The 15,063-nt window shown below is 38.7% G+C and overlaps 2 protein-coding genes across 3 annotated transcripts; one reads left to right on the top strand and one right to left on the bottom strand.

The window, feature by feature from the left end:
* Positions 1-1,231: 1,231 nt before the first annotated feature.
* tbcc (tubulin folding cofactor C) lies at positions 1,232-3,011 on the bottom strand. Its single transcript, XM_055177212.2, has one exon. The coding sequence runs from the start codon at positions 2,923-2,925 to the stop codon at positions 1,870-1,872; it is 1,056 nt and encodes a 351-aa protein (XP_055033187.2). The 5' UTR covers positions 2,926-3,011; the 3' UTR covers positions 1,232-1,869.
* A 671-nt stretch (positions 3,012-3,682) lies between these two features.
* Positions 3,683-13,553, top strand: bicral (BICRA like chromatin remodeling complex associated protein). Of its 2 annotated transcripts, none has more exons than XM_055177210.2 (11): positions 3,683-3,958; positions 7,024-7,069; positions 7,181-7,229; positions 7,312-7,377; positions 9,005-10,288; positions 10,369-10,417; positions 10,529-10,613; positions 10,715-10,860; positions 11,303-11,397; positions 11,504-11,606; positions 12,204-13,553. In XM_055177210.2, the coding sequence occupies exons 1-11, from the start codon at positions 3,868-3,870 to the stop codon at positions 12,656-12,658; spliced, it is 2,469 nt and encodes an 822-aa protein (XP_055033185.2). In that variant the 5' UTR covers positions 3,683-3,867; the 3' UTR covers positions 12,659-13,553. The 2 variants fall into 2 exon arrangements, with proteins under 2 accessions (XP_055033185.2, XP_055033186.2); XM_055177211.2 differs by lacking the exon at positions 3,683-3,958 and adding an exon at positions 4,027-4,218.
* Positions 13,554-15,063: the final 1,510 nt, after the last annotated feature.

Below are 15,063 nucleotides of genomic sequence, written 5' to 3'. Positions count from 1 at the left end.
TATGTGGACATCATATTTTTGTTGTTGTTTGAACCATAACACTTAATTCTGTGTAATTGGAACGTGGACAATTAAACTGCTTCATGTTCAAATAAAAATATTTGGCGATTATATTTATTGGTTCTTCTTAACCCCAACTGCTCAGAAAAGTTTAAATGACTTTGGACTGAGGGATATTTCACCAAAAATGAAAATTCTGTCATTATTTACTCACCATGATGTTGTGTGTATGAGTTTTTTTTTTTTTTTTTTTGATGAACACAAAAGAAGATAATCTGAAAAATGTTGGCAAGCACACAGCGCACTGTAGTAGGATAAACAAATATTATTGTGATAAATGATGAAAATATAAAATTATGGTAAGATGGTAATGATGGTAACAGGGTTCCCACACCTTTAGTTAACTTCAAATTCAAGGACTTTCCAGGTCCAGTACCCTCAAATTCAAGGACTAAATGTGGGGGGGCATTTCAAGTGAGAGCAAGGTTACATCGTGTTACCTTTTAAGATACATTGTTACAGTTCCCTTTCAAGGGAACTCGTGCTGCATCACTGCTGTGACACTTTGGGGATGCCTCCAGGGGTAAGTGCGTCTGAATGTGTATATCAAATTTAACCAATGGTAAGGCTTAACAACAAAGACAGGGTGACGGGGGAGCCAGGAAGTATATCGTTATCTAAAATATTGCCAAAGATGGCATTACAGGGACGCAGGAAGTATGGCAAGGGATACGCAGCGTCTCGTTCCCTTCTCAGGGAACAACAGTTACATAAGTTACCCGAGACATTTTCATGTGTCAAACACAGCTATGCAAAAAAGCATTTTGGTATGAATCAACATTTGCATACAGAAGATATAAGCATTTAAAGTGAACAGTTTAGCACGTGTGCTTCAAAAGTCTAGAATTTTTATGATATTATCCTACACTACACAGGGAAAAATATGGCTTGAAATAAATTCAAGCACTTACAATTACCTGTATCTATGTATGTATATTTTTAAAAAACTTCCCATGGGGCTTTGAATTTTCCCCCAGATTCACAAAGGATTTCAAGGACCCGTGGGAACCCTGTGGGCTGTGGTAAGCACAAAGTTGACAGTACCCATTGAATTCCATCGTATTTGTTTTTCCCACTATGGAAGTCAATGGTTACATTCAACTGTGTGCTTACCATCATTTATCAACATATCTTCCTTTGTGTTCATCAGAAAAAATGAAACTCATACAGGTTTAGAACAACATGAGAAGGAGAATTTTATTTTTGGGTGAACTATCCCTTTAATACAATGTAAACATTTAAGTGCAACAAGGAATCTTTACAGAAGATACTTGCTTCCATGCTATAGTATTTACTATATTACAATGTACTAACATTTATTGAAACACAAACATTTTAATAGTAACAATATGTTAATTTTATTCAAAAGTACATGCATCTGTTTACTTTTAAAATGTTTATGTACGAGTTTATCTTTCAAATTTTATAGTGCAGTATGTCACTTATCTGCAAATTTTCTTTTTAAAGGCAAAAACTGACAGCCAAACATTTTACCCCAACAAACTTTATTCAGCTCTTATTTAAATTCTCTCGCAACTAAATACATTCTAAATCTGTGCAAAGCATTCAGTGATTGTGATTACATGAATATTAATGCTTGGCGAGTAAAGCATTTTAAACACAATCTTCATAAGATGTCATCAATATGCTCAACTTTGGTATTTTATTAGGCATACAGTTATAAATTCTGCAAGAAATTGATTCTGGAACATTTAATGTTAATAGTATAATTATATTAAAGTCATATTTGTGGAACAGAAATCACTTTCTTCGTTTTTACTGTTATGACACGTTGAAGAACTATGACTATTAGGTAGCTGGATCTACTAAATCCCAACTAGATATTCTCTCAGACTCTGGAATGACAGTCCAGTTAGGTGATGGTGTACCAGCAGCAAGCCAGTTGAAGTCGTCCACCTGTTCCCAGTTGTTCCGGTCTGGATCAAGTCTAGAAACTTTAAAATGATCATGAATCTCTGGGTAAGTCCATGTGAATGGGGCAAACCTGACGTCATGACAGTCCTCAATAATCGCCCGGCTGGTAACATGGATGTATATCTGTGTGGCTGAAGTATTATGGGTGCGCAGTTGCTGACAGGGAACTGCTAAAATGCTTTTAGTGCATTGGTCAACAAAAACAGAGCTGGAAACCGGGCCACAGAGGATCTCACAATTGCTGACCATTTTGATGTGGACGGTGCTCGGGCACCCATAAAGTCTCACTTTACAGTTTGTCAGATTGGATAACAGCACATCCCTTTGCTGAATTTCTTCAGCGTGCTTGATCAAAACTTGATCGTGGACATTGGAGAATCCACACTGGTTTACAGAGATGGCAGCATCCAGCATCACAGTACCATCCACAACAGATGCAGACTTTACTGTTGTGTCTTGAATGGGTTCAGGCTGTTTACTTGTCCCTGTGTTTCTGGATCTAAAGGCGAACTTCTTTTTAGGCAAAGCCACCTCCCTTTTGTCAGCAAGAGAGCTCTGGAGTTTCTGTAGGGATGCTTGGGCCTGTCGTATTTCATATTGCGTTAGAAACATCACGCTGTCGTTAAGAAATTTCTGGAGCTGTTGGATTTTGACAGTAGCATCCTCCAATGTTTTTGAGGCTTCGTCGCGGTTGCTGTGGTTACAGCCGGAGATGCTCGCTTCCAACGCAGCCTTCTCAGCATTAAAGGTGGACGTGAAGAAATCGCTCTTTTCTTCCGTCACGGTTTGACTTTCTTTAACGTTTCTACGCCGCTCGACCTCCTCGAGCCTCGCTTGATCCCTCCGTAACACCCTTTCGGGAACTTTAACGGCGGTGTTTACATCTCCGTCATCGTTTTCCACAGTAACTTCCATTCTGAGTGCCTCCATGTTGCTTTGCGAGACGGGCGTGGTGAAGGCACGTTTACAGTGACGGGAGGAAGTAAACTCATCGATGATTGGTCGATGGAATGACGACAGTTAGTTATGCAGCGCTGTATTGGTGGATTCAAATTAGATGTTGTGCGTTTACAAATGAGTGGTGACTTTTACACGGAATTAAGATAAAAAAATATTGCCTTTATGAATTAATGACAACCAATTTTTTGTAATAAGTTTTAAAAATATTTAAACTAATAAAATATATTTTTTAATAAATTTAAACATTCTTAATTGAGTGCAGAGGTGTGTAAAAAAACGGTTGGAATTTTTTTTTCAAATTGCATTTTATAACGTTCTTTTGTTTTCTTTACATACTTCTTTTTGTTGTTTTTATTTATTGTTTTACTGTTTATTAATTATTTTGTGTTTATTGTTCTTGTTGCCCATTAAAATAGGAGTATATAAATTAATCCAAATAAATCAAATAAATAAAAAAGTGAATACTGAACTTTAGTTTACAATATTAGTACATTACTTGAAAACATAGAATCACAAAGCAATAATAAACAATTTTGCTGTGGAAACAATACTGTGAGACACACATTCTATCAGTACTAACAAAAAACAACCCAAGGATGCGTTTTGTTTATTACGGTATGTATTACAAGAAATTTGCATTCAGGAGACAGGTTCACACTTTTGAGTAATGTGTGATCTCAGGGCACCAAAGGTGTGGTCGTAGTGGAAACCCCGCCCCCTATCGCTTGTTGCCAACATTTTTTATTCAATAATTCATGACTGGTATTTGGATTGATTCTTGAAATCTATAGCTATAATTTTTACTTTTAGGAAACAGATTTGCCACTTAAACTAAAAACAAATAGTTTCAAAGTTTTTAAACCACTTTATTGCAAGTAAAGAGCCCTGTAGTGTGTAGTGTACTAGGTAGTGATGCTGCCTTCTGCTGGTGCTGCACTGCTTCACCGGCCCGTGCAGAGATGGCGAGGAAACCCCGTGGACACGGCACTGCTTTTTCATGACGGTGAGTTTCCCCTTTGAGTGTATTATAATTTTGTGATAAAAATTTCAAGGAAAAAACACACACAACCTCCTTCCTCCCCTTCCTTCGGGGAGGGAAGAGCAAGCGTGGAGAGAGAAAAATCTATCTGAGACTGAGCAGCGAGGACAGTGAGGGAAAAATATATGAGTGGGAGAGGGAGAAAGAAGAAGGAGGAGGAGGAGGGGGAGCAAATTAAAAGTTGCCAAATGGAGATATTGGGTTTCAACAGGAGTGAGACAGGAGTAAGGGTTTGCCTCTTTTCAAGTCGTCTTTATGTCATGCAAATCGAAATAAATATTTATGCTTCGCCAACGATTTGTTCTCCGTTCGCTTTTAGCTCGACGAGTTTCTTAATAGGTGGGGGGAAACGTCCACGTCGCCGACCTTTTCCGAGAAGGCCATCGACTAATCCGGGAAAGAATTATACACAAGACTCGCCAACCGATCCGATTTTACCCCTTCACAAAATTAAAGACCACAACAGCGATCCGAGCCTAAATACGCGCTTCTTCGAGCCACGCGCCCGTCTGCGCTGCTCTGCTGCCGCACAACAGCAATGCGCATAGCTGCGCAAACTCGGTTTTATTAGAGCATTTTCAAGCCGTGCGATAAAGCGATCCTCGTCAGCCGTCGCCTCTCGATTCCGTCTATTTATGGACAAAGTCCCTGTCTGTTTCTAGCTGTTACTTTGAGAGATTAAGGCGGGTTCGGTGCGTCCTGCCCTTGCGCCATAGAAAGCCCGTAGTCCTCCCAGCCGCCCGTTTGACACGAGAAGTGAATCAGTAAAATTCCGTCGTCTCAGTTCAACAGGGTTTTACTCTGTATTTTGGAAGGCTTGCTGGTTTTGTACGTGTCTGTTTTCCGCCCCTTTGACTTAACATGCGAGAGGATAGATAGGGTTTTTTTCTCTTGCAGAGAGGAAGAGAAAAAATAATTCATCTCCTCCCTCATTTGGCTTTCTAAGTTATCTCGCCTGTATGAATATATGCGTGTTATAAAATTGATATCTTCACTGCATGGTTTAATAGTAATAAAAACGAGCTTTTGATTTAAATAAACGTTTTGTTACTCATTTGGGGTTGTTTATCAAGAACATGTAATAGGGCCGGATACTCTGTCTCTTTTTTTACATGCAGTTAGCAACTAACTTAACACAGATACTGCAAACACAATCGGTTTGGGAAATGTATATGGCTAATGTAGATAGCAATTGAATAAGTAAACAGCATATTTGATATCCTCGTGTTGACATTTTGATGATAAATCTTTGCATTCGTGTGTGGTTTATTTGCCACATTAGCGTGTTTCTCCCTCAGTTTGTTATGCGATTGCGGTTTAATCTCCAAATAAAGGGTAAAAATCCCAATGATTGATTTCTGCAATTTTTCAAACTCATTGAAGCACGATTTTGACTAAACCTAGATCTTTGATACCAGGACAAAAACATATCAAGCCCCTTAAACACTTATCACAAAAAGGATAACATTTTGGGTAATACATAGAGAAGACACGTCTTGCCCTTATCTGTCTCAAACATAATATTTGTTAGAAGACAGCATACGCTTACACAGTGAGGGTAAACAACCAAACCTGTCAAACAAGTTTCACCCATCCCCCACATGTCTTTGTTTCACACGCTTCCACACGTGCATTTTCAAGTCGTGCAATTCATGTTTTTTGGGGTAATTTTGGGAAAGGTTCTCAGAAATAACATGTTTTAAAACGCAAGTGTATTGTCTGCGTCAAAAGCCCTTTATCTTTCGACTGGATATCAGTGGCGCAGTTATCAAGCACCAGTCGCCATTTTGAAGTCTCTTTAGGACACTGCTGTGTATCCGCACTCCGCAGCTGCTCTCACAACACAAAAGATAAAACAAAGCAGGCTTTCATTCTGTGACAGAAATGTTTTTATCCATCAAATATTGTTATATAAGTGGTTTAAATGCGGTGCTGTCCATATTATATAACTTTACTCTTATAAAGATCAATGCAGGTCACATTTAGTTTAAAAATTGATTAGGTTGCATTTGAAGCCCAACAATTTCGTACTGTTTAGTTCAAGAGATATTTTTGGTTGGTTTGGTCTTCAGTGGAAAAGTGAAAGAAAACACTAAAAAAGACTGCCACATTTTAATATAAACACCCCAACTTTGTTCATCTCAAAATATATTACAACTAGGACACCTTTTGACATTGAGACGACTGTCATAAAGTGTCCCAGTGTACCTGAATTTGCTCTGTGTTACAAATATTTGGTCTTCCGACCTAGTGACAAAATTTGGCCTCTTGGCCTGTAAGTTCATAAAATGCACATTTTTGCTTGATATTTAATGTTTTAGATCAATTCACAAACTATATCTCTGAGTATTCATTAAAGGAGCTGTATGTAGGTATTTAGGAAACATGCCAAGTTCACGTATGTCTCTGAAGAACACAGCTGTAGCTAGTTAATCTCTTTTTTTATGTCCCCACCCCTTGCACCTGCCCACTGCCAGTTTACCCAATAGTGTATTTCGACAGCTTGGTTGCCAGTTATCACAGTTGCTTAAATAAGACCGCAATGGCACATAAATGCGACCTATGCTAAACGCAACCTCCGAAATGAGTTGCAGATTAAGTTATAGCAATGCACATGAGCGGGTTTGTAATTTGCAGACAACAAAAAACATCGCAAATGTAAAACAAGCAGATAAAATTCTGCTTTCCATTGTCAGATGTGCGCCTGTGTTTGGCAACACAAAAGGGGGCAGGAATAAAACCCATCTCCAATATTTTACATTTAGACTGCGGTACAAAGTTAAACCGCTAGAAGTCAGTTTTACATACAGCTCCTTTAATAAAACTAAGATGTTTGCTATGCTTTGATTTTGTATGCACAATACCCTTCAGTTGTTGCAGTTTCCAGGATGCTACACACTACATCTGTAGGGTCCTTCAGCTTTAGAGCGAATTTTGACCCTATATTTCTGTGTAGACAAATCATCAGGGCTAAAAGAAAGAAACATTTCATTTGTGAAATCTCAAAATGTGTCATTGCTGTGTCACAGGTGTAATGGATGATGAAGACGATCGACGTCTTCTGGATTTTATAGGGTGAGGAACTTTTGAAGTGGTTCACCATAATTAAAAAGGGTCTGAATGTTTTTTTTTTAAGGCTTTGTTCTATTACATGACCATGTTGTGAAAACCCTAATCTTTTAACAGAGATGTGCAAGCATTGAATGAGTATCTTCATGGTTCCAATAGTAAAACTGTAAGTATCTCAACAAGGTATAACATTAGTAATTTATATTCATTTAATTTAGTATTAACACCTGCCTTTGACTTTCAAACAGATCGGAGAAGATGATGTGACAAATGCAGCATATGGATCTGCCAGCGAGTTCTTTACTGGTGACACTGTAAGTATTTTTTTGCAATTTTGCATGCAGTGGTTGATATGTGGATACAGGGCTTAAAATTAACACTCACCAAGAGCCATGTGAGTAAAAATCGTCAGTGATGGTGTTATATAAAAAGTTGTGAATCACCAGTTGGCTGGTGACATTTTATAAATTCTAGGCACAGTTTTAACCAGCGTGTTTGACTTCATGCAGTGCTGTGCAGACCAATCAACATATGTCACACGAGCCCTTTTCAAACAGAGATTACGGAAAATGCATCTGGGATTTGTCCGGGATCGTTTGATTTTTGGTTCATTCACACTGGCAATAATTTTCCGGAATCTGTGCATGCATACCACACATAATGTAAAGATCCCTTAAAGACGTTTATTTTTCCACAGCATCTGAAGTTTGCTAATTATTCGTGAGAAACGAGAAACCACATGCGTGCATTTTAGTTTATTTTTCGTGAATGTTGATCTGCATTTAAATCCTTGTGTAAAACAGTCCCTCCAGAAAAACTCGAACATCATTCAAAAGCTGCAAACAGTTTTTCCAAGTTCCCGCAGTTTTTCCAAGTTCCCGCAGTTTTTCCAAGTTCCCGCAGTTTTTCCAAGTTCCCGCAGTTTTTCCAAGTTCCCGCAATGTCACGCAATTTTTGCAAGTTCCCGCAATTTCAAGGCATAAAATTGCATAAATATCCCGCATATTCCATCACATTTTTTTAAGAAAACGTGCCGCAAGATCAAGGATTTTTGCCCCCAACAATCACAAAGCAACTCCGTGTTTTTCTGGAAGGAATGGAAAAGAGCTGAATGATAACTTCTAGTTGCAATGGCATGCGCATCCTCACTACGGCACGCCCCTACAGCATTGTTTCTGCGTCTTGTTTACATAGAATGCTTCTGTGAATGTTACGGCAATGTTACTAGGTCCCCTTTACGGGAGCAATCCTAGAACCTTTATAGGACTATTTGTGTTCACACAGAAGCATCTCTGCCAATTTTATGGAAATTTTCTGAGACCAAAGTGCTGTGTGAATAGGGTTAAGGTGACGCAAGAACGAGTTTCAGATGAAGTCTATGTGTGCTTCACACTGCATGCATAAGCATTACATCTAAAAAAGCATACTGGTGCTATGTTTTCGCACTGACAGTGTTTTCGTGCGTAGAAAAGCTGGGGCTATAAACAGGAAATAAAGTGATTTCTAGGTTATTGCATCATGGGGCAGTTTCTCAGACAGGGTTTAGAAAAAGCCAAAACTAAGCCTTGGTTATATTAGGACATTTAAGTAGTATTACAAAAATACCTTACAAAACATTACTGGTGTGCATGTTGAGACAAAACAGTGGCATTGATATATTTTAGGATATGTCAGTGCAAGCTGTTTTCAGTTAAGACAACTCAAGCATGCAATTTAGTGTGGGACTGTGCTAAAGCCCTGTCTGGGAAACCACCCCTATGTATTATTTGACATTGAAAACAATTAAATTTATATATTAACATCCGGATAATAACTGATCTACTTGGATCTTAAATTTATTATGAGTTTAAATTTTTTTTCGCCATTTTATGTTGCATCATAAAGACCTTTACTGCAAAACATCAAGGTAATAAACAGCACCTGATTTGGTTTTCTACTCAGAGTGGCTCAAATGAAGGACTCAAAGATGACCACAATCATTTGGGAGAGTTTGGGGGTGCTGGCGGAGCTGAGCTTCAGCTCTCAAGCAGTCTCCCATTCATGGATGATGAGCTTGAAGGTGGACCTTCACCGGGTGATGTCGACCTTGAGGGTGAAGACCAACCCTTTGACATCCTCCAGAAGTCCCTGCTGGAAGCAGATATTACAGAGCAGACATTGGCTCAAGAAGCCCTTTTGGACTCCCAACCATCTCTCATTCCCACAGCTAATGCCTTCCCTCAGCAGCTGGTCTCTGGAGGGTTCGGAGGTGTTGCAGGTCCTGGTGTGGTGGCTGCTGGGGTGCAACCTCAGACTTTTATCCAGCAGGTTCCCCAGCTGTCAAACGGCCCCACCGGACACATCCAGGTGGTGGGGTCCTTTAACGGCAGTGCCTCCTCTATGATGACTATCAATAGTTTGGAACAACCTCAGATACTTTTGAGACCAAGTGGAAATGTAGTGGCAAACAACAGTGGGCAGGGTGCCATGTTTGCACCGTCCACAACAAATCAGATGTCAATGTCCTTTAATAAAGGGACAATACCAGTCCAAAACATTATCATCCAGAGAGGCCCTACACAACAAACTTTGGTTCGATCCATTCAGCCCAAACCCCTACAGACAGGGGCACAAACTGTATACAGTATCAGCAACGTCGGGCTTCAGCCCAGCTCCACTGCTGCTACAAATTTAGTCAGTAGCCCTTACACGACCAGTGTAGTCAATCCAGCCAGCAACATTGTAATGCATTCACCCCTGGGGCAACAAGCACAGCCCCAATCCAGTCAATTCTTGGTACCGAGTACTATTTCACTAACTACTGGTACCACTGTTCACAGCTTCCAGGCTGTGAATGGACAGGTGATACAAACGAACACTCAAGTGGGTGACCCGTCATCAGTGTGCACTACCACCTACTCAATCCTGACCAATCAGAGCACAGCAGTGCAGCTTATATCAGGCCAGAACTTTTCAGCTGGAGGACAGTTGATTGTAAATCAAGGTTTGGTCAGTGGAAGTCAGGCTTCTCCGACACCTGTTGTACAAAGACAGGGTGCAACCACCAAAGTTTGGACCGCCAATGCATCGCCTAGCCCGACTCCCATGCAGACATCACAGAGCTCAGTCCCCCTTACCATGGTCAATTCTGGTGTCCACCAAGTTTGTCAGCAGTTATCGGTCACCCCTGGACAACACATCCTTTTGCCTGTAGCTCAGAGCAGCCCAGCATCTTCTGGAGTTCAGGTAAACACATGAAATATGTTCAAATTTTGTACTTTACAAAATTATATATTTCATAAATGTGAATGTTTCTTCAATTTCAGGACACCACAGCAGGCCAGACGCAATTAGTTAATCTCCTTGGTACCAAAGGTAAGACTAAAACTCTTAAGCATTATTAAGCTTCTTAAACTATTCATCAGTGAACACATACAGTATGCACTCTATTTGCTTTTGCAACTAATGATATAATTTTAATCTTAGCTATGAAAACACTAACTCCTGCCCATCTGGAATCACCTCTCATCCTGAAGCGACCTGCAACTTATCAGCTTACCAGAGGAGGAATGTTAGTGGCATACATCTGTTCATTCTGAAACCGTAACCTTTTACCCGACTACTGTACAGATGACTGTGGACCAGGTTTCTTATACATGCCTGCTTTTACAGGGTCCTCCAGCAGCTCAGAAAAGATCACAATGGAGTCATGTCTCCAGAGCGGACGCCCTTCTTTTCCTTCCCTGATGTCATTGAGAGATTACTGGCCTATCATGTTTTCCAAGGCTCGCAGCCACAGGATGAAGATTTTACCAAAGGTGTGGTTTTAACACTTTTTTAACCCTTTGCTTAACAGAGAAACTGAATATGCTACCATTAGATTTGTTGTTTTTTCAATGGTATAGTGACCATATATATTTCTTAGTCTGTTTATTAAAATACAGCACACACAAAAAAGCCTTAGTAACTTTCAATGGCAGGGGATTATTTTCGGGCGCTGCGTAATATCATTTCGCCTCCTGCAGTCATGTTATGGTGCAAAGTCCTTGATTATTACGCCAGAATGAGATATATCTGCCTAGAAAATTGCAACTTTTAATTTTCCGTTGTTCTCAGTACACAATGTAACTACAGAAGAGTCAAGTTTTAAATAGAAAAATAGCCAAACTCTTTGGTTATTTTTTTAGCGCAATGCTAATGGTCTAATCAGATTCAATGGATTGTGCTAAGCTATGCTAAAAGTGGTTTTTCATTGTACAGTTGACGAGGAGTTTGAGGAAGTTGCCACGCAGGTTTTGAAAAAGACGCAGACCATGGTAGACAAGTACAGGCGTCTTCTCATGGTGGAGGCAGAGGTACGCTTTTATTTGAATGAAATCACTGTACATTAGTTACAGTTATTTGTAAGCAGTCTCTCGAGAATCATTTGCAAATCCTTTCAATTCTTTATGCTCTTTTCAGAGGTCAAGCCCTTCGTCAGAAATGGTGATGATTGACAGGACGTTTAACCAAGAGGAGCGGGGCAACTTGACCCAAGACAAGCGAACGGTATTAGTGGATCCAGGTTAGTAATTGGGCAGGAGGAGGAATTTTATATGAACAGTGAATGTTTGTGAATAGTTTTTATATGAAGAAAATGTGACTCAGCTAATGTCATTTTTTTGTGATATACTGTTTTCTACATAAAATCATCCTACATAATGTAAAGACCTTACTCAGTCAATATTAACTGCCGCCAACATTTTTTGTGATTTTCACAAAAGTTTCACAAAATGCCTTCCAGGAAAATTTCTTCTAAAATTATATAAACATACAAATATATCAATTAAAAACCAAACAGACACTCTGCTTTCAAACAAACAATAAACAAACAAACAAACAAAACGAGAAAAAAGTTTCATCTGATCTATATTTTTTTCTCTGCTTATAAACTCTTAAATATGGGTATTTTTCTTAAAAAAGAAACCTTTTATAGCAAAAAGCTGAAATAATTGCATTTTTGTAAAGGAATTTTCTTAGAGATCAGATTCAGAATGATTATCAAAACACACACCTAGTTTAAAACTAGTAAAAAAAAGTTTTTTATAAATTGGGTAAGTTTATAAAATCTAGTGGATAATTGCGGTATTACAGATTAACACCGTGTTTTTTTTTAATGCAGATGCTTTCATGGAAGACTTCTGCTGTGGCCCTAAGAGGAGGTGTCCAAGTCCTGAGGTGATGACCGCAGCCAGCCATGAGGAAAACCCCAGCGAATTGGGATCATCCCCGCAACATTCCACAATTCACAAGGATTGTCAGGGAACGAACAGCCACACGGAACCTGCCTATAGGACAGACTCCCAACCAGATAAAGAAATAGAGGAACACAGAAGAAGCCCTATCAAGTTCATCCTGGACATGAAAAAATTAAAAGCAAGAAACCTCATCAGCAGCAGTCATCATCATCATTACCCTGCATCTCCCAGCCAATCACAGCATAGCCCTGCCCAAGGCTACCATTCAGACAGGGGTCGGAGTCACGAACAGCAACCTCCCTCGGATCAGTCTCACGCGTCATCGGCTGACACGGACTCTGTGCTGGAAGCCGCCGTGAATAGCATCTTAGAATGTTAGACAGTGCCATATTTACGTTAGTTTCATGTTAGCCGCGTGTCATTTCATGCCATTTCTGTGCAGGATGAAGTTCATGAGTTGGCATTATACAAAATGCAACGGCGGGTCGAGGAATATAGGACTTATGATGGTGATACTCTAATACTGTGCCTGTTGTTCTAGAGCAGTTTACACGAGAAAGCCTTTTTTGACAATGCGTCACAGGATGCATTTGCAATCACATACATCAATATATTCACATAAACACAATCATGCAGTACGTTTGGTGTGAAGTTTGGAATGTCATAGGTAGACATTGGTATTCGTAGCTTATTCTGTATCAAATACATTTGATAGTCTGTCCGCACTTAAGGTTGCTCAATATATCCTTGAGGTAGATTTTGACCAGGCGAGGCACGCGAACACATCGGCACGTTTTGTTATTTTTGAGCATTAGCTCGCTGTGCTCATTTTTTTACTTTTGTTTTAGTTTTGTACCTTACAGGTATGTGATCCCTCCACAGAGGCAAAACTTGCATGGTTTTGTGGAGGGGAAGTTAAGTCCTCAGATTGAGGGTACAATGTTACAGTTTTATCTTTTTTTTTTCCGCTCGACTTCATTTTTTTTAATGATGCTTTTTTGCTAATTTGTCCTGCTCCCTGTCTGGAGTAAATATGTTCTGTTGCGCACCTCAAAAAACGTCCAAGTCACATTTCAGTGTGAAATCAAAAGACAAAAATGGACTGAATTGGATTTTATAAAAAAAAGGACTTTGTGATGTTACTGTCATGACACTTAGGCACACCCCAAGAGAGTAATGTCATACAGTACTTTATACTGTACAAAAGAAATACTGTACTATTGTTTTAAGTTGATATGAATCAACATAAATTAAAAACGGTACCAAAAATATGATCTATACTTTGCAATTTATTGTGTTTTATGGCCACATATTTTTTTTGCTTATCTGTCATGAAAATAATGTCACAAGGCAATGGTCAATAATACGGAGCCCCTAAGGGGACATGGAGCAAAAATTAAATAAAGTTTAGTTTAAACAAAACTTTAAACAAAACTTTAAAAAAAAATCTGCACCTGAAGGTTTCGTTTGAGTGGAACTTAACTTTAGATTTTTTACTCCATTGTCACCTTAGGGTCTCGGTACAATTATGTTTGAATTTATTATTTATTTTTCTTTTTAACCACGACTGATTCTTTGCAGGTTTTGGGAGATTCATCAACACAAATTGTTTAAAACCTTTTCCCCTGCTGGTCAGGTTGTAGTCTGCAGTTTGCAGTTTCTGCCCCTAGTGGCGTCTTTTATTTGCACAGGTGAAAATGACCTTTATGGTAATTTTACACTTAGAGAAACCCTGCAGATCTCTTTTCATTATTTAAGTTTTATGGGACTCAATTGGTGTAGGCAGAATTGGTGCCATCAGCGCATAATCACATTTTCATCAGTCTCTAATAGGAGATAACAGATTTGTGAAGTTTTGTTGAAGGATGTGTTCAGATCTGCTACACAGTTGCCCCATTTTAATTTCTAAAGTACTAAATCATTTTTAAAAGGAGAATATTTACACATTTGTTCACATATCTGTGCCATTACAAAGTCTGTCAGCTACAACAATCGTAATGTGACTAAACATAGCGAGGAGTTTCCATTAACATCCATTAAAAAGCCCAAGGTCGCCAGGTTATTGCATTGTTTTTGCATCATGAACACTAACTTCCACTGTCTTTTTTCCAGCAATGCAACCAAAAATAGACAGAAAATAAATAAGATGCAATGCTTTACAACATAATTCAGTTTGTTAGCATTAGGTAATGCAATTTGTTAATCCTGGTTAATGTTATTTTACGATTCAATTTTAATATATTGTTAACGTTTTGTATGAATTAGCAATGATCAATAGTATATTTATTATTAAACTTTAACCTAGATTAATAAATCTAAGAAAAATGATCATTGTAAGGTCATAATACCCAATGTTAAAGGGTTGAATTATGTTTTTAAGCATTACCCAAGTTAAATATCCTCCCTGATCTGAGCTTCAGCATTTGGTAACGTATAAGGGAGCAACTGTGAAGACCTTCATTTGAAGAGCTTCTTTGCCTTAGGACAAAGCGAGTAAAAAACAACTAGTATCATTTGTTTTTACTGCGTTTTATTGTGCGAGTGTGGCCTTTGATTATTGTAACACTCGTTGCTTTCAACCTTTTATTTTCTGCATCACTCGAAACTTGATTTGTAATGTTTGTATTACAAAATAGAAACATGAAACACAAATATTTATACTTTTTGTAAAGGAAAATAATGTTAAAGTTATTTTTATTATGTTAGGTATGTGCTCACGTCATACTGTATGTGATCAGTTCTTTATTTGTTGTTTTTGTGAGTGTTCATTACAGCAACAAAGAT

Source organism: Misgurnus anguillicaudatus, chromosome 4 (genome assembly GCF_027580225.2).
Source record: "Misgurnus anguillicaudatus chromosome 4, ASM2758022v2, whole genome shotgun sequence".
NCBI lineage: Eukaryota > Metazoa > Chordata > Actinopteri > Cypriniformes > Cobitidae > Misgurnus > Misgurnus anguillicaudatus.
Note: the sequence above shows the minus strand (reverse complement) of the source record. Positions and strands in the feature narration are given on the sequence as shown.

What these genes read in the sequence shown, in the direction of transcription:
- tbcc (XM_055177212.2), bottom strand. Translation starts at nt 2,925, where the DNA reads ATGGAGGCACTCAGAATGGAAGTTACTGTGGAAAACGATGACGGAGAT.
- bicral (XM_055177210.2), top strand. Translation starts at nt 3,868, where the DNA reads ATGCTGCCTTCTGCTGGTGCTGCACTGCTTCACCGGCCCGTGCAGAGA. An exon ending in GGCACTGCTTTTTCATGACG is followed by an intron (nt 3,959 to 7,023) that starts GTGAGTTTCCCC and finishes GCTGTGTCACAG; the next exon opens with GTGTAATGGATGATGAAGAC. An exon ending in CAGCATCTTCTGGAGTTCAG is followed by an intron (nt 10,289 to 10,368) that starts GTAAACACATGA and finishes CTTCAATTTCAG; the next exon opens with GACACCACAGCAGGCCAGAC.